The sequence below is a fragment of the Pantherophis guttatus genome, chromosome 17 (assembly GCF_059756535.1).
Source record: "Pantherophis guttatus breed Tessera chromosome 17, ASM5975653v1, whole genome shotgun sequence".
NCBI classification, from domain to species: Eukaryota; Metazoa; Chordata; class Lepidosauria; order Squamata; family Colubridae; genus Pantherophis; species Pantherophis guttatus.
In genome coordinates this window covers 17,092,480-17,111,848 of record NC_142079.1, presented here as the reverse complement: position 1 = coordinate 17,111,848, position 19,369 = coordinate 17,092,480, and the positions used below count along the sequence as shown (strand labels likewise).

The 19,369-nt window shown below is 46.5% G+C and overlaps 1 protein-coding gene across 10 annotated transcripts in view; it reads left to right on the top strand.

Annotated features, from left to right (window-relative positions):
• Nucleotides 1-3,458, top strand: part of CABIN1 (calcineurin binding protein 1) — a 91,388-nt gene extending 87,930 nt beyond the window's left edge. For all 10 annotated transcript variants that reach the window (XM_087880641.1, XM_087880640.1, XM_034438543.3 and 7 more), the window contains 3 exons: nucleotides 1,678-1,833; nucleotides 2,083-2,309; nucleotides 2,576-3,458. In XM_087880641.1, the coding sequence (XP_087736767.1) occupies nucleotides 1,678-1,833; nucleotides 2,083-2,309; nucleotides 2,576-2,746 (554 nt within the window). In that variant the 3' untranslated portion in view covers nucleotides 2,747-3,458. The remainder of the gene's footprint in view (nucleotides 1-1,677; nucleotides 1,834-2,082; nucleotides 2,310-2,575) is intronic.
• The last annotated feature ends 15,911 nt before the right edge of the window (nucleotides 3,459-19,369 follow it).

Sequence of the window (19,369 nt, the reverse complement as noted above, 5' to 3'; positions counted from 1 at the left end):
AGACCTCTCAGCGGCTTTTGATACCATCGACCATGGTATCATGCTGCACCGGCTGGAAGAGTTGGGGGTGGGAGGCACCGTGTTACGATGGTTCTCCTCCTTTCTCTCCGACCGGTCGCAGTTTGTGTTGGCAGGGGGGCAGAGGTCGACCTTGAGGCCTCTCATTTGTGGAGTGCCGCAAGGATCGGTCCTCTCGCCCCTTCTGTTCAACATTTATGTGAAGCTGCTGGGTGAGATCATCCGTGGCTTTGGGGTGAGATACCACCAGTACGCTGATGACACCCAGCTGTACATCTCCACCCCAGACCACCCCAGCGATGCCCTTGAAGTGATGTCCCAGTGCCTGGAGGCTGTGCGGGTCTGGATGGGGAGGGACAGGCTCAAGCTCAACCCTTCCAAGACTGAGTGGCTGTGGATCCCGGCATCCCAATATAGTCAGTTGACTCCATCACTGACTATGGGGGCGAGTCGTTGGCCCCCCCAGAGAGGGCTCGCAATCTGGGAGTCCTCCTGGATATGCAGCTGTCTTTGGAGGAACATCTGACGGCTGTAACCAGGGGGACCTTTTGTCAAGTTCGCCTGATTCGCCAGTTGCGGCCCTTTCTTGATCGGGATTCCTTGTGCACAGTCACTCATGCCCTCGTCACCTCTCGCCTTGATTACTGCAACGCTCTCTACATGGGGCTCCCCTTGAGGAGCACCCGGAGGCTCCAGCTGGTCCAGAACGCAGCAGCGCGGGTAGTGACGGGAGCAGCATGGCGCTCCCATGTAACACTGCTCCTGCGCGAGCTGCACTGGCTCCCGGTGGTCTTCCGGGTGCGGTTCAAGGTGCTGGTTATCACCTTCAAAGTGCTCCATGGCATAGGGCCTAGCTATCTTCGAGACTGCCTGCTGCTACTGACGACCTCCCATCGACCCGTGCGCTCCCACAGAGAGGGCCTCCTCTGGGTGCCATCAGCCAAACAATGTAGGTTGGTGACCCCCAGGGGGAGGGCCTTCTCTGTGGGGGCACCTACCCTATGGAATCAGCTGCCCCCAGAGATAAGGAGAATCCAAGACCTCAGTGCCTTCCGTCGTGCCCTTAAAACCCATTTTTTCAAGCAAGCTGGGCTGGCTTAAGAAGAAATTTTTAAATGTTTTAATTGGTAGTGAGTTTTAATTGGGCCAAATTTATATATCTTTTAATTGTTTTTTAATATTTGTCCTGTATGTTTTTTAATTTTGGCTGTACACCGCCCTGAGTCCTCAGGGAGAGGGGCGGTATAGAAATTCAATAATTAATTAATTAATTAATTAATAAATAAATAAATAAATAAATAAATAAATAAATAAATAAATAAATAAATAAATAGCTAGCTAGCTAGCTAGCTAGCTAGCTAGCTAGCTAGCTAGCCATTGGGGCATGAAATGCTGAAATCCCCCCCTATGTGGCCTGAATACAGCCTCACTTTCTTTGACTTGCATAGCCACAGAAACCAGTTCTCTCCAGTAAACCCCAGTAGCCTAACTGCTGTGCTAATGGTCAACACACACTCTTGATCTGCAGAAAGGTCAGCTTCCGGAATGTTCCCTAAGAGCTTCCAATGAGCCTGGAGAAATCTCTTCTTGGGGTTTGGAGGGGGGCAGTTTACACCTGCAGTTTACACCTTACCCTGCTGGATCTCTCTCTCTGCACAGATAAAGAAGAGGAGAACAGATCGGAGCCACTCCTGGTGGGACTGCAGCAAGATTCCCCCCGCTGCCAGCAGATGAAAATGGCTGCCATCAACCCTTCTTCCGGTCTACCACCCTGGCAGGTGGAGCTGGAGTCTGCAGGACAGATGGGGGGTCCAGGTGAGGAAAGCCTCGACCCTCGCTCGGTTCCATTTGGGGTGTGGGAAGGATCTACTGGATACCCCCATTTTTCCACTCTGCCCTCCAGGCCTCAAAAGGAGGCTGAAAGAGCCGTCCAGAATGTTGCCAATCCAAGAGCGGCCAGTCACTCCAAGGTGCCACCCACCCCCACCCCTCACCCCCACCCCCTGTGCCTTCAAAGGCCCCTGTGGCTCACTTCTGTTTCTACTGGGGGGGGGGCGGTCTTAGCATCCAGTTCCAAGACAGAACTCACAGCAGATGGGCATCCCCTGGGGAGGCAGGTCAGCAAAGCCAGCAGCAGCCGAGTGAAGTCCCGCACCTTGCCCAGTGTGCCAAAGCTCTTCATCCCTTCATCCGTCTCCAAATTCCCGCCTGAGATCACCGTCACGCCACCAACACCCACCCTCCTGTCCCCAAAGGGCAGCATCTCAGAAGAGACCAAGCAGAAGCTCAAGGTGCATTATGTCATTAGAGGAGGGGGTTCTATGCTGAAAGGGTGGTGGGGAGAGGAAGTGGCAGAGAATGGTCCTCTCCCTCCGAACCATGGGGTGACAGCTGGTTTCTCCCCCCCCCCTCCTACAGAAGAGTCACCATTCCTGCTCTGTGCTGGGGCTCATCCCACCAGGAGGGCTGTGCTTGTCCTCTGTGGGTCAAAGGGCCTGTTTCTGATGGGGGGGCTTGAACCAGTAATTGACCCCCACCATTTCTTCTTCCGGAACAGTCTGCGATTCTTTCGGCCCAGTCAGCAGCCAACGTGAAGAAGGAGAGCCTCTGCCAGCCTGCCCTGGAGGTAGTGGAGACCTCCAGCCAAGAGTCTTCTCTGGAGAGCGACTCCGAGGAGGAGGAAGAGGAGGAGGAGGAAGAGGAGGACAATGACTGCATGGACATCTGACGCATCTGGGCTGCTCCTGGGGTGGGCAGGGTGTGATGGACAGAGAGAGGCTCTACCTGCCTGCCCACTGCCCAGAGAGCCCCCCCTTACCTTGCCTTGCCTTGCCTCTGCCTCTGCCTTTGCCACTGCTGCCCCCAGGCTGGCATTGTCCTCCCCCCCTCTGTCCTTCCCCTGGGCTGCTCTTGCAACCCTTGGCATGCTGCTCCTGCTCCTGCTCCTGGCACCCCTGCCTGGCTCTGGCTGGGGGAAGGAACCTTCAGCCATGGCTGAGCAGGGCCAAGGAGTAGCTGTGCCCCCAACCATGCACCCTTCGTCCTCACCCGCTTCTCTCGCTGTTGCCTGAATTTGCATGAAGAGGCGTCGGTCAGGGCATCATTAACCGAGAAATGGAATGGTTTTCGGTACCATTTTGATAATGTCTGTTTTTTTACAGAATGAGGCAAAAAGTGTACATGTTTTGTTTTTTAAGTCGCTGTGGGAAGATTGGTCGCATTTATATGGGAGACAATAAAGAAGACCAAGAATTTTTCTACCGAATGTTGTAATTTGTAGCATAATTAATGCAAATCCTGCACAGGAACCAGGATGTGTATCACTTAAGCCTAAATGGAGTTTATCAGGCTGGGATTCAGTCTGTTGGAGTCATTGTATAAAGGGTGCAATACAGAGCTTTGTATAAATACACATTTTTCTAATAAAGTCAAAGCATGTCTCCCCTGTGCCTCCCAATTCTTTCTATCCACAAGTTGAAATCTTGGAATCTCTTTCTCACTCTGCTGTAGGTCACCTTTCTCTCATTCCACATTGATTCGGGGTCTGCTCTACAGGAGCAATTACACTATGTTCACAATTATCAGGCAAGTTGTATTTTGGGGGATTAATTTCATTATTGAACAGCTATAGCTCTCGGTCAATCCAAAATGTTAAAAACCTCAAACCTGAATATTTAAGAAAGTTTTGGCTTTCTTAGGAGAATATTGGGCAACTATTAGTGTGCAGAATTATGCAACTAAATTAAAATTGTAAATTTGCCCATCTCATTTATTTGCGTCTGTTAAAGTGAGAATAACAACTCAAAATGTACAAATATTTCTGACATTTTTTTAAAAAGTGACCAATATAGTCACCCTTCTTTTCAATAACAGTCATAAGCCTTCCGTTCATGGAGTCTGTCAGTTTCTTGATCTGTGGATGATCAACTTTTTGTGCAGCAGCAACCGCAGCCTCCCAGACACTGTTCAGAGAGTGAACTGTTTTCCTTCGCCATAAATCTCCCATTTAAGAAGGGCCCACAAGTTCTCAATAGGGTTTAGGTCAGGTGAGGGAGGGGGCCATGTCATTATTCTTTCATCTTTAAGGCCTTTACTGGCTAGCCATGCAGTGGAGTACTTCGATGCTCCAGGAGCATTGTCCTGCATAAAAATCATGGTCTTGAAAGATGCAGACTTTTTCCTGTACCACTGCTTGAAGAAAGTCTCTTCTAAAAACTGGCAGTAGGTTTGGGAGTTGATTTTGAGTCCATCTTCAACCCGAAAAGGTCCAACTAGCACATCTTTCATAATACCAGCTTATACCAGTACCCCACATCCACTTTGCTGGTGTCTGAGTCAAATGGAGCTCTGCCATTACTGATCCAGCCACAGGCTATCTGGTCCGTAAAGAGTCACTCATCATCAATCCATAAAACCTTTGAAAAATCTGTCTTCAGTAGTTATTGGGCTCTGTCAGCCTCAGCTTTGCCTGCTTCAGCTGCCATAAGAAACGGGGGAGGGATTAGTAAAGGGCGAAAGGGTGGGGAAGGCGCAGGAGGTGTTTATCTATTGTAGGACGTGTCTTCCCAGGTGAAAGTGAATCTTCAAAAGGGGCTGGCTGACCAACTGCCCTACATTCCTGATGAATGACGTTGCCAGGCGTGATGCCACCTGACCTTTGGGAGACCTTTGGATTGGCTGAGGGTCAATGGACACGGGGGGGGGGAGAAGCTTAGATGCTATTTCGCGTGTTTTGCTCACTTCCAGCTTTACCTGGGTTGCGATCATTTCATATTCAGTAAAAGTACTAATCTCTTCAAAATGATTGAGTTTGGGTTTTTCTTTCCTGGATACTGAAGGAAGCATACCTGACATTAAGCTGGAAGTCACATCCAGTCATCCCGGACAAAAACCGAGGGGACTGTAAATCCAAAATATGTCAGATCGAGAGACTGATGGAGAAGAGCAAATGGGGTCAGCAAGTTCAACTGCAGCAGCCCTCCAAGCGGAGAAAGAGACTGCAGAATGGCTGGAAAGACTCCGTTTAGAGCCGGAGGAAGCTAGATGGTCGAAAGGAGTGGGGAGGCTGGCGGACTGGGGGGAGGACCCCCGGGGAGTGACGACTTCCAGACCCCGTAAAAAAGAGGCAGTGTGGATGCAACAGCAGAAGGAACGTCTCATGATAGACCAAGCCTTGCAGCTTATCCGTGATGTAGAAGAAAGCAGAAAAAACCGTGAGTCTTTTGGGATTTCTGTGGAAAAGGGGAAGACAGGCCCCCGGGGGGAGCCAGAAGAGACAGCCTGTGGGGGAGAGGAAGAACTTGAGGAAGAAACATCCCAAGCTTCGGCAGCTCAAGGGAGAGATGCAGCCGGCCAGAGAACCCCAGCCTTGCAGGCCCCCCTCCCCCCCCGCAGACGTAAAAAGCCAAAAATCCCCCCCCCTTCCTGGGAAGTTTGATGGAAATCCTAAAGCCTTGGGATTTTTCCTGACCCAAGTGTGGAACCACATGCAGGATTGGGGGGAGGACTACGAATCAGAGGCTGCTAAAGTCAGGAGCGTCACGAACGCCCTAGAGGGAGTAGCTGCTGAGTGGATGGTGGTTCTCCACAATAACAACTCCCTCTTGCTGAGAAATTACAACCAATTCATGGGGGGCCTCAGGAGGCGTTTTGAAGACCATTTAGCTGAACGAAAGGCAAGACTCAGAATGAAAAGCATTCAGCAGGGCCGGAGGCCGGTGGCAGAGTATATCCAAGAGTTCCGTGAACTGGCACCCTATATGACAGGCTGGTCAGAAATGGCTCTTTTGGAAAGTTACAAGGATGGGTTGAATGAAGAGATATATCGTGACTGCAGAAGCATGGGGGTCCCCGACGACTTGGATAGATGGTACATAGTAGCTGAGGATGTGGAGATCGAGCTGAGACGAAGCGAACTCCGAGGAAGGTGTATGGGAGACCAGTCATCCTCTTTCCACCGAAAAGGGACACCAAAGATGACTGGGGGGAAGACCGAATTCAAACCCAAGTCAAAGCCCTGTTTCAAATGTGGGAAAGAAGGTCACCGGGCTGCCGAATGTTTCTCCAAGCCACCGCCAAAAGCTACCGGGGCCGGCCCGAAGAAAGGCGACAAAATACCGCCAAAACCCGCGGCACCGCCCTGAAAGGAGAAGTCGTTGAGTTCACTCCCCGAAACCAGGGTGAGTTGGGAACTCCAACCAACGATGACGACAGCGAGACGGACTCCGACTCCGACGATCGGGTGAGTCACACGGAAGAACCCTTACTCATCCCCGTAGAAATAAGGGTGCCCACCACAGGGACTCATGCGCAATTGTTAGCCTTGTTGGACTCGGGGTGCACTAGGTGCATAATTAGCCCCAAAGTAGTAGAGGAAATGGGACTGAGACTAAAAACCTTGAAAAGACCCATTGCATTTTGTCAATTAGACGGGTCGATCGCAGGAGGGGGCCCAGCTAGCTTTATGACCGAACCCCTTGAACTGCAGTTGGGGAATCATGTAGAAAATCTCAGATTTATTGTAGCCCCTGGTATGGAGAGACCCCTCATTTTAGGACTGCCCTGGCTTCGAAAATGGAACCCACGAGTAAATTGGAAGACGGGGGTCTTGCGCATCCGCACGGCAGAACCAACTCCGGAAAAGGAAGGCCCCCCTCTAAGAGACGACATAAAATCAGAGAGGGCGGCAGTAGCCATTAACCATATTGAGGGAGAAGAGAAAATTCCAAAGGAATATTGGGATCTCAAGGAAGTTTTTAGCGAAAAGGCATCGGATGCTCTACCTCCCCACAGGGCCACCGACTGCACCATTGAAATACTCCCTGGGGTGAAGCTTCCCAAACCAAAAATTTACCCCATGACACCTCGAGAATTGGGGGAATTGCGAAATTTTATTGACAAAAACTTAGAACGGGGATTCATCGAACGAGCAAAACCCAAGGTGGCGGCGCCAGTAATGTTCCGCGAAAAGAAAGATGGATCCTTTCGTCTCGTAGTTGATTATAGAAATATGAACGCGATTTGCGTAGAAAATGTCTACCCCCTCCCACTCATGAAGGATATGTTAGCCCATTTAGGTAAGGGAAAAGTTTTCACCAAACTTGATTTAAGAGAGGCATACTACCGAGTGAGAATAAAAGAGGGGGGTGAATGGAAGACAGCATTTAATTGCCCGCTGGGATGTTTCCAGTTTAGAGTACTCCCTTTTGGATTACAGGGAGCCCCGGCTGTATTCATGCAACTGATCAACGAAGTATTGCATGAGCACCTGTATAAGGGGGTGTTGGTCTATTTGGATGACATTCTGATCTATTCTGACAACATGGCCGACCATGTAAAGTTGGGACGGACGGTCTTAAAGAAACTCAGAGCAGCCGAACTCTATGCCAAACTTTCTAAATGTGAATTTCACCAAGACAAAATCGACTATCTTGGATATCGTATATCGCATGAGGGAATAGAGATGGACCCTGAAAAGGTTCGGGCAGTACTGGAATGGGTCGCACCGCACACCCGTAAACAGTTACAGAATTTCTTAGGGTTTGCTAACTTTTATAGACAATTTATCCCCTCTTTCGCGAAAATCGCACTACCAATTACAGACTTGCTAAAAACCAAAGGGGAAGTAAAGCCCAAACCCTCGAAACCACTGGAATGGACTATGGACTGTCAAGCCGCTTTCGAAAAATTGAAACGGCTGTTTGCGGCTGAACCTGTGCTCAAACACCCCGACATGGAACAACCTTTTGTAGTACAAGCTGACGCCAGTGACGTAGCTGTAGGAGCAATACTCTTGCAAAAGAATGAAAATGGGATATTACAACCCTGTGCTTACACATCCCGTAAACTATCAGAAACGGAAAGGAGATGGGCCATATGGGAGAAAGAGGCGTTTGCAGTTAGATGGGCGCTGTTAACATGGAGACAATTTTTAGAAGGGGCGAAACACCCTTTCGAGGTGTGGACTGATCATAAAAATTTAGAAGCATTAAAAACACCACGCAAACTATCTCCAAAACAGGCTCGTTGGGCCCAACATTTCAAGCATTTCAATTTCACTCTACGTTACCTTCCTGGTGGAAAAAACTTCATGGCAGACGCACTTTCCAGATTGCCACAGTGCAATAGCATCAAAAAGTAAGTGGTTCAACCAATGATCCCCTTGACACAATTGGCAACACCGGTCACTACCAGAGCGCAGAGTAAAACCGAACCAGAACTCTCGGGGGATTTACTCGAAAAATTGCGAGAAGCGCTAAAAACTGACGAGTGGTTTAGGAACCACTTGAATGAATGCACACTTCGTGACGGACTAGCTTGGGTTGGATCGAAATTGTATGTTCCAACCACATTAAGGACAACCATATTGAAATATGCTCATGATGCCAAGGCCGCAGGACACTTTGCGTTTGTCAAGACTCTACACCTTGTTTTTTTTTTTTTTTATTGAAAAGGTTTTCAAATACAAATTTTTCCCCCTTTTTCCCCCCCCTCCCCCCCTCCCTAACCCCCCCCTCCCCACCCTTCCCCCCCTGTGACTTCTTCGTAACAAAAAAAACCCTAATTCATAACAGATTACTTACTCCCTCCTCAAAATACTGACCTTTACTTACTAAAAGTATTATAAATCCCCCTTTATCCATACATTTCAGAAAAGAAGAAGAGAAAAAAAAAACAAAAAAAACCAAACACATTATACTATAACTATTATAAAATAACTTCTAATTTAGCATAATAGTGTTTTATATCTATGCATTATTGCAACAATTCAAAACCACCTTCCACTTTAAAACTATACGATAAGTCCTACTTTAATAACATTTCAAAGCGGGCTCCCCATAAAATCTAATTTAACATTTATTCCACTCTATCCATTTCCTCCACTCCCCTAAATGTATCACTTAAAAATCCCTTTTCTTAAACTAATCAGTCTGTAGCTAGCTTATTCACCCACTGTCTTACAAATTTACCATACACAACAATTCTTGATATCTTTAATTCACTGCCCACACTACTTAAAAATATATATATATATATATTCCATTATATCTAAATAAAAAAAGAAAAGACAATAACTTTAAATTTATAGTCCATATAATATCTTCTTGAAGTCTTTCCACTGGATTGTTAAAACCAACATCCATAATAGGGTGACATAGCTTGCGGATGCAACAGTTTATTCAAGATCTCCAATCATATCTGCCCCCATCAGTAGTAAACATCTTCTTATATATATAAAAATAAAAACAACCACCCGAGTGACATTATAATTGTATTCCATATAATAATAATTGTGGGTTTCATCAGGATTATTAATTTCCATCATCGTATTGGGTAACAACCCGATCTTCTGCATGTCCCAATGTGATTCTCTTGCCTTATAATTCAAGATAATTATAATATATTTATCAACACAAAAAGAAGTTTCAAAGTAGATAATTCAAAACCATCAATTTGAGGCTCTTTCCATGTCCCAAAATTACGGCAATGCAGAGATCTGCCACTATCCTCAGGATGATATTGACCAATATGTCGCCTCCTCTATGTTTTCACATAATCATTCATATTTTAAAATCACTGGCTTCACTGTTGCTTGGGTTAGAAATTTCTATTTTTGTACAACCTATTTCTTTTTTTGTTTTCTTTTTGTGGGTTTGACTTCCATCCTAATTTTTTGTGTCTCGCATTTCTTTTTTATCCCTTGTATATCCTCTAATTGGTTTCCATGCTTGTCCTTGCCTTGATAAGTCATCACATTAAAATCAGATGGCACTTCTCTCAAATTTATAGATAATCCAGCTGGGGTATCCGATAAATCCAAAGGCAATTTATCTGGTACAATCTCTGTCTTTAGTTCCAGCTCCTTCTGCTTATCCTGTATTATATCTGAAGACGTTAAATTCATTTTCAACCTATTTTGATAAAATTCTTCCGCTCTTTCAACAGTATTTAACTGGTATCTTTCTCCTTGATATCTCAATATAATACCAACTGGGACGTCCCACCGGAATTGAATATTTCTCCTTTTTAACTCAGACACCAGAAAGCCAAATTTCTTCCTTTCCATTAATATCTTAGGTGGGAGTTCCTTGTAAATCCAAATCTTTCTTCCATACAATTGCAAATTAGAATTGAAGGAATTTTGCACAATTTTATTCCTAATTTCTTTATCTGAAAAATAGATTACCACATCTCTAGGCAATTGCCTTTGCTTGGCAGTCCAGGAGTTTATTCGATAAGCTCTGTCAATCCTACAAAACACTTCCTCAGGTTGAATCTTTAAAATCCCAGCTAGAAATTCAGAAGATATTTTCCTTAAGTCATCTCTGTTATTTTCCTGCAAACCTCTAAGTCTTATTGCATATTCTGTGAAATTATATTGTATCTTTAGAACCTCTTTTTGAATCCTCTGTTGCAGATTTTCTACATTACCAGACTTTTGGTCAGCATCCATTTTAAATTTTTCTTCTGAACTATAATCCTGAATATTTAACAAATCATTTTCAATTTTTTGAATTCTATTGTCCAATTTATCTTGAATTTCATCCATTTTTTTTTTTTTTTTTATTTTTTATTTTTTTCTTTCTCCTTGATATCTCAATATAATACCAACTGGGACGTCCCACCGGAATTGAATATTTCTCCTTTTTAACTCAGACACCAGAAAGCCAAATTTCTTCCTTTCCATTAATATCTTAGGTGGGAGTTCCTTGTAAATCCAAATCTTTCTTCCATACAATTGCAAATTAGAATTGAAGGAATTTTGCACAATTTTATTCCTAATTTCTTTATCTGAAAAATAGATTACCACATCTCTAGGCAATTGCCTTTGCTTGGCAGTCCAAGAGTTTATTCGATAAGCTCTGTCAATCCTACAAAACACTTCCTCAGGTTGAATCTTTAAAATCCCAGCTAGAAATTCAGAAGATATTTTCCTTAAGTCATCTCTGTTATTTTCCTGCAAACCTCTAAGTCTTATTGCATATTCTGTGAAATTATATTGTATCTTTAGAACCTCTTTTTGAATCCTCTGTTCCAGATATTCTACATTACCAGACTTTTGGTCAGCATCCATTTTAAATTTTTCTTCTGAACTATAATCCTGAATATTTTACAAATCATTTTCAATTTTTTGAAATCTATTGTCCAATTTATCTTGAATTTCATCCATTTTTGACTCTAGTAAATTAGTATTTGTATCCAACCGAATCATGAATTCTGGCAATTTTAAAATTTTTTGCTGCAAAAAGTCAAACTTGGATTTCACCAATTCCTTAGTTTCCTGCTTAAATTTTTCAAGTTGCTGATTCACAATCTCATCCCTTCTTTCAATCTCCTCTAAGAGAAATTCTATTATATTAAAATCAGGTTTCTGGGACTGAAGAGTTAAAACATATTGCTTTAAATTCTTGGTGGGGGAATCCCCCCCACCTATTTGTTTGTCTGACTTCACAAGCCTCAGTGCCATGTTTCCGCCTAAGCAGGCTTTGTTAGAAGAAGAAAAAAAAAAAAAAACAAGACAAAAGACTTCCAGCCAGCAACACTCAAGCCTCCAGGGAAAAAAGAGAAAAACAAAAACAGGAGCGGAGTTTTGTCTACAAATGTAGCCAGTGGTATTTATTCCGCTACATTGTAATAATAAAAAACGGAAGAACTTTCCCTCTCAAACTCTTCTCCAGCCGCGGCAGACGCCATTTTAAAAAGAAACTTTTTTCCTCTTTCTCTTCCTCTATTCTCTTAAGTAATTTTTAAAAGATAAGTAAAATACTTGCGCTTCAGTATTACAGGTCCAGCTCACATTTTCTTTGAGTAATCTGTCAAATTCGCAAGCTTGCTTTTGACGCCTGGCTCTGCATTAGCAGAGGTCTCCCAAAGCCCGGAGCAACGGCTGGGGATATGGGGCATCTCATCCGCTCCATCCCAAAAGTAAAAGAAAAACTTTTGGGACTCTGCAGAGAGTTCTACCCACCCCTGCCGGCTCTATCTCCGTTTCCTCATGGGAACGGAGTTTTTTCGAGCCGCCGTTCCGTTGTGAAGGCGGCTCTAACAGGCAGTGGAAGCTGACGATCCCTAAGGAACGTCTGGCGGCGGCCAGCAGCAAACAGGAAGTCAATTTCATCCATTTTTGACTCTAGTAAATTAGTATTTGTATCCAACCGAATCATGAATTCTGACACTTTTAAAATTTTTTGCTGCAAAAAGTCAAACTTGGATTTCACCAATTCCTTAGTTTCCTGCTTAAATTTTTCAAGTTGCTGATTCACAATCTCATCCCTTCTTTCAATCTCCTCTAAGAGAAATTCTATTATATTAAAATCAGGTTTCTGGGACTGAAGAGTTAAAACTTGTTCCTTTAAATTCTTAGTGGGGGAATCCCCCCCACCTATTTGTTTGTCTGACTTCACAAGCCTCAGTGCCATGTTTCCGCCTAAGCAGGCTTTGTTAGAAGAAAAAAAACAAAAAAAACAAGACAAAAGACTTCCAGCCAGCAACACTCAGGCCTCCAGGGGAAAAAGAGAAAAACAAAAACAGGAGCGGAGTTTTGTCTACAAATGTAGCCAGTGGTATTTATTCCGCTACATTGTAATAATAAAAAACGGAAGAACTTTCCCTCTCAAACTCTTCTCCAGCCGCGGCAGACGCCATTTTAAAAAGAAACTTTTTTCCTCTTTCTCTTCCTCTATTCTCTTAAGTAATTTTTAAAAGATAAGTAAAATACTTGCGCTTCAGTATTACAGGTCCAGCTCACATTTTCTTTGAGTAATCTGTCAAATTCGCAGGCTTGCTTTTGACGCCTGGCTCTGCATTAGCAGAGGTCTCCCAAAGCCCGGAGCAGCGGCTGGGGATATGGGGCATCTCATCCGCTCCCTCCCAAAAGTAAAAGAAAAACTTTTGGGACTCTGCAGAGAGTTCTACCCACCCCTGCCGGCTCTATCTCCGTTTCCTCATGGGAACGGAGTTTTTTCGAGCCGCCGTTCCGTTGTGAAGGCGGCTCTGACAGGCAGTGGAAGCTGACGATCCCAAAGGAACGTCTGGCGGCGGCCAGCAGCAAACAGGAAGACTCTACACCTTGTTAAGAGACAATTTTGGTGGCCTGCACTTAAAAAGGACATAGAGGCATATGTAGCTAGCTGTCCAGTATGTGCCTCGGCTAAAAGACCTCCAGGAAAATCCCCTGGATTGCTGCAAAGTGTGGCTAGACCGAACGCCCCATGGAAGGAAATATCTATGGATTTTATTGTGGACTTACCAGACTGTGAGGGCTGCACTGTCATTTGGGTAATAACTGATTTGTTTTCCAAACAAGTACATTTCATCCCTTGCTCAAAGATCCCTTCAGCAAAAACCCTTGCAAAACTGTTTATTCGGCAGATTTACCGACTACATGGATCTCCGAAAAGAATAATTTCTGACAGGGGGGTGCAATTTACTTCCAGTTTCTGGAAAGAATTTTTGAAATTGATTGGCTCTGCCCAGGGGCTAAGTTCCAGTCACCACCCTCAGACAAATGGGCCCTGTGAAAGAACCAATGGGGTACTAGAACAGTACCTGAGATGTTACGTAAATTACCAGCAAGACAATTGGGTAGACTTGTTGCCATTTGCAGAAGTGGCATATAATAATTCCATACACAGTAGCACTGGATTCACTCCTTTTAAGGTCGCGTCGGGCCAGGATTTCGTACCCATTCCCGAGTTACCACAAGATGATCCCCAAAATCCCTCCTTGATGGATTGGATTGAACAATTAAAGAGCACATGGGCAGTGACTCGGAAGGCTTTGGATGAGGCACACCGGGCCCATAAGGCGCAAGCTGATAAGAAAAGGTCCCCAGCTCACGTTTATAAAGTGGGTGATAAAGTCTATTTGTCTACAAAATATTTACAGACCACCCAGAAGTCCAAAAAGCTAGGCCCTAAGTATGTGGGACCATTTCGTGTGATTAGACTAATTAATCCAGTAACAGTTGAATTGGAATTGCCAAAAACATTGAGACATATACATCCTGTATTTCATGTTAATTTATTAAAACCTGAACACTCGTCTCCCCTAAGGGCTGACCAAAGCACCCCTCCAATTCCCATTCTCATAGAGGGAGAGCAACATTTTGAAGTTAGAGAAATTTTGGACTCTAGGAAACACCATGGCAAAGTCCAATATCTGATGGCCTGGAAACATTTCCCTTTATCGCAGGCTGAATGGGTGAATAAACGGAATGTCCAAGCTCCCAAGAAAATATAGCAATTCTATACCAAATACCCTGATAAACCATAATTATTGTATATATTCTGTTTCTCTCTCTCTTCTTTCCTCTTATTTAGGAATAACATCTCTTCTGCAAGAGGGGCCGAATGTCAGCCTCAGCTTTGCCTGCTTCAGCTGCCATAAGAAACGGGGGAGGGATTAGTGAAGGGGGGCGAAAGGATGGGGAAGGAGCAGGAGGTGTTTATCTATTGTAGGACGTGTCTTCCCAGGAATCGAAAGTGAATCTTCAAAAGGGGCTGGCTGACCAACTTCCCTACATTCCTGATGAATGACATTGTCAGACGTGATGCCACCTGACCTTTGGGAGACCTTTGGATTGGCTGAGGGTCAATGGACACGGGGGGGGGGAGAAGCTTAGTAGATGCTATTTTGCGCGTTTTGCTCACTTCCAGCTTTACCTGGGTTGCGATAATTTCATATTCAGTAAAAGTACTAATCTCTTCAAAATGATTGAGTTTGGGTTTTTCTTTCCTGGATACTGAAGGAAGCATACCTGACATTCTTAGTCTTGCTGTTTCAATTTATGTGTCTTATTCAGTGATTGTCGGGTTTCAGCCTTCCTTACCTTGGCCATGTCTCTGAGCACTGAACACCTTGTACTTCTGGCCACTCCAGGTAGGTTGCAGTTCTGGAATATGAGAGCCCTGGAGGATAATGGCCCCTGGTAGCTTCATGTTTGATTCTTCTCAAATCTTTGGCAGTTAAGGTGCATCTTTTTTTCTCAACACATTTCTTGCGATCCTGTTGACTATTTGCAACAAAATGTTTGATGGTTCTGTGATCACACCCTCAATATCTTAGCAATTTCAAGAGTGCTGCATCCCTCTGAAAGACTTTTTACAATTGTTGACTTATCAGAGTCAGTTAAATTTCTTTTTTAGCCCATTTTGCCTGAGGAAAAAAAGCTGCCTCATAATTATGCACACCTTGATATAGGCTGTTGATCTTAGGCCACACCCTCCCTCATTACACAAATACACATCATCTGATCTGCTTATATCCAGTAAGCATTCAGGTTTATACAGTTTGGAGGTGGGAAATATGCATAAAAATGATGATATGGTTAAAATACTCACTTGCCTAATAATTATGCACATAGTGTATAGAAAATCTGGATAAGAAGGTTGGTTGCCCAGGCAGAGCAGCTCCTCTGGTCTTAGATTTCCATTTTGAGTTGAAGCGTTCAATAGGCAAAATCCAAAAATGAAGAAAAATTACTGATTTTATATTAGGAAAAATATTGTTAAATAGAATTTAAACTGGGATGTTTACTTTTGACTTAAAGAACAAAACTCGTGAAATGATTTCCCACAGACATGATTGTATCATTTAATGTACATTCACCTAATTTACTTTGTAATTTTTTAAAATAAATTTTGTAATGTTTCTTAAAAGTAATTACAATTTCCCAAGCCCAAGCATCAAACCTGAGTTAGGACTAAGAGCCATGCTTCAAAACTTGGGAAATTATCTAAATTATCTTGGGTTTCCTCTTCTGCGCATGTCCAAGATGGAGAATCCAGCCTGAGATGCTCCCGGTAGATGGGTGATTCCTGGCAATTTCGGGAGGTTCCTGGGGTGATTGTCCACCATGGCCCCCAGTCCTAGAGAGAGGAATCTTCCCCCGACCCATTGAGGGGCTTTTTGCCCTCCGGAACATCGGGGGGAGGGAAAAAACGGCTGCTGAAGGCTCCGCGGGGTGACGTTGGTAGCGATTTGACTGGCAGCGCTTTTCTCAGCCTCCGGCATGGACCGACGGCAGCGGCAGCTCTGCGGTGCGGCGGCGGCAATGCGGTGGCTCCCCTGGATTCCTGGCCTCTCCGGGGCTTTCTGAGGCTCCTGGGGACCCTGGAGTATGGTGGGAGCCATGGTGGAAGCGGCGCCGGCGCTGGCAGTGGGCGCGGGGTGATCGGCGGCCGCTGGACGATGGCGGAGGCGAGGGGGCGGCAGCTGGCTGCTACCGAAGAGGACGCTATGGTGAGAGGCTGCTGGCTTCTATTTTGAAACCCAGGACCTGCTAGGGGGCGGCCTATTTCTGCTGTCCCACTTTGCTGCAGGAATCCGGAGGCCCCATTGGAGACTGGGGCTGTAGACTGGGGGTAAAAAAATGCTGGAAGACCTGGAAGATCTGGGGAGTGGGAGAGGTTGGAAGACGGCCGAGGGTTGGCCTTGGGCTGCCTCAGGCCATTCCCCCCCTCCCCCCCTTTTTTGTTGGCCTGTATAGGCCTTATCATGGTCACCACCCCAGCTACTTTCTGCCTTGCAAGCCATCTCCCTTCATTGCTTTCCATGTGTCATCTGTTCCCCGGGTTTACTATTCTGCCTTCTAGACTGGCTCTATTCCACCTATGCCCTTGATGGTGTGGAGAATGGACAATTCTGATATGGATTCTGAGGGAGTCCGGTTCAACTGCTGTTTCCCTACCAGAGTGGATAGACTATCGAATCTCTCCATAGCCAACTCCATCGGCTAGCCATCATGAGAGGATGGCCTGGAGAGAGCACCTTCTGAGTTTTGTTGAAAAGGCACGAGACTTCTTCCACTGTCGTGAGAGGACAGTGGAGCCCGGTTTTTCCCATGTCTTGAGTTGCTGCCTCTCCATGCCCTAGGACGATTAGACTATTCTATGGAACCTCAGCCAGAGGATGCTTCACCCTTCCCGGTTCTTGATGCACTCGGCCGCCGAACTCCTTGCACTGCGAGACTCCCCCCTCTTGCAGGCCTGGCCCTCCATGCTATCGAGGGCCTATCTTGATGACGGATTTTGGAATCCCGAGAGATGGCATGCTGCGAAGAGGGGGTTGAGGGGTTTTTTATTTAAATTTTTAAAGAAAATTTTAAGGGGACCCGGGAGGAAGGGAGGGGTTTGTGAAAGTGGACCTGGGGGGGTCCAGATAGCTACTGAGCGGGGTGACAGGCTGATTGGCTGCAGCAGAGGGGTCAGGAAAGAAAATTTATCCGGGGAGCAGGGGGATAACAAGAAGGGCAATATAATTGAAATAATGAGTGGGAGGGGCAGGTATGATGGGCGCAGGGGACCATATCATGTGCCGGGGGTGCGCATACGCTGTTTACGAGCAATTGCGCACTCCGGTCCCCAATGCGCGCCTCGTGGCCTGGGTTGTGCAGAGTCTCAGGCCCAGGGTCCACGGTTGATGTTATGTAATGCTAGGTCGGTTGTCAATAAAGCCCCCCTCATCTGTGATCTTATATTGGAGGGGGGTGCGGACCTGGCAGGTATTACGGAGACCTGGTTGGGCCAAGAGGGGGGGTCCCCCTCGTTGAAATGTGCCCACCAGGTTTTCGTGCATTTCATCAGCCAAGGGCCCAGGGGAGGGGTGGGGGAGTGGCGGTGATTATTAGGGAGAGTCTTTGTCCGAGGGAGACCACTGTTCCTCAGATAGCCGGATGTGAGTCCCTCTTTGTGAAGTGGGGCCGTGGGGTGCAGATGGGTTTGCTGACTGCGTACCTGGCTCCCTGCCACGTGGCAGCGACCCTACCCGAGCTACTCGACATCATCGCCAGGGTGGCAGTGGATACCCCCAGACTTGTTGTCATGGGGGATTTCAACCTTCCATCCATGGGTGAGACGTCAGAGGTGGCTCGGGAGTTCATGGCTTCCATGACGGCCATGGACCTGGCCCAGTTAGTTCAAGGCCCCACTCACATAGGAGGACACACTCTGGACTTGATTTTCATCTCTGGTCAGTGGTTGAATGATCTTGGTAGAGGGGACTTAGACATTAAACCCTTGTCATGGACAGATCATTCACTCCTTCACTTGGACTTTCCTACCGCTTCCCCCTGCCGCAGGGAGACGGACCCGACTAAATGGTTCCGTCCCAGGCGCCTGATGGATCCAGAAAGGTTCCTGACAGAGCTTGGGCTGTTTCCTGAGACTCTGACACACGACTCGACTGAAGAGCTGGTGGCCGCCTGGGAGAGTGCGGCCGCCGGAGCTTTGGATCGTGTCGTGCCTTTGCGGCCTCTGACCCGATGCCGATCTCAATTGGCTCCTTGGTTCTCTGAGGAGCTGAGAGAGATGAAGCGTCGGAAAAGACGCCTAGAGAGCATTTGGAGGACTAGTCATTCTGATTCCAACCAGACACAGGTGAGGTCTTATATCAAGACCTACCTAGTGGCGATAAAAGCGGCAAAATCTAACCATTTTTCCGCTCTTATCGCATCTGCAGAGAACCGCCCAGCCGCCCTGTTTAGGGTGACCCACTCCCTTCTTCGGGGGGGAGTGCGGGAGGATCCCTTGCAGGGTCGAGCTGAGGATTTTGTGCAATTCCTGCATGATAAAGTTGCTCGGATTCGGGAAGGCTTGGACTCCGACTGGGTGAGTCCGGGGGAGGAGACAAGGGTAGGTTTTGAGAATATTATCTGGGAGGAGTTTGATCCTGTGGCTCCCGAGGATGTGGACAGGGTTCTGGGTAGGATTAGTGCTGCCACATGTTTATTGGACCCGTGTCTCTCCTGGTTGGTACTGGCCTCCCGGGAAGTTACACGAGGCTGGCTCCAGGGGATTATAACTGCTTCTCTGAGTGAGGGTGCCTTTCCCGCCGCCTTGAAAGAGGCGGTGGTGAGGCCCCTCCTCAAGAAGCCTTCCCTGGACCCGGCTGAATTAGTTAACTATCGTCCGGTCTCCAACCTTCGTTTTGTGGCAAAGGTTGTTGAGAGTGTGGTGGCACGACAACTGCCCAGGCACCTGGATGAAGCTATCTATCTAGACCTGTACCAGTCGGGCTTCAGGCAGGGGCACAGCACAGAAACGGCATTGGTCGCGTTGGTGGATGATCTCTGGAGGGCCCGGGACAGGGGTTGCTCCTCTGTTCTAGTCCTATTAGATCTCTCAGCGGCTTTTGATACCATCGACCATGGTATCATGCTGCAGTGGTTGAAGGGGTTAGGAGTAGGGGGCACCGTTTTGCGGTGGTTCTCTTCCTTCCTCTCCGGCCGCTCGCAGTTCGTGTTGGCAGGGGGGCAGAGGTCGACCTCGAGGCATCTCGCATGGGGAGTGCCACAAGGGTCGGTCCTCTCGCCTCTTCTGTTCAACATTTATGTGAAGCCGCTGGGTGAGAT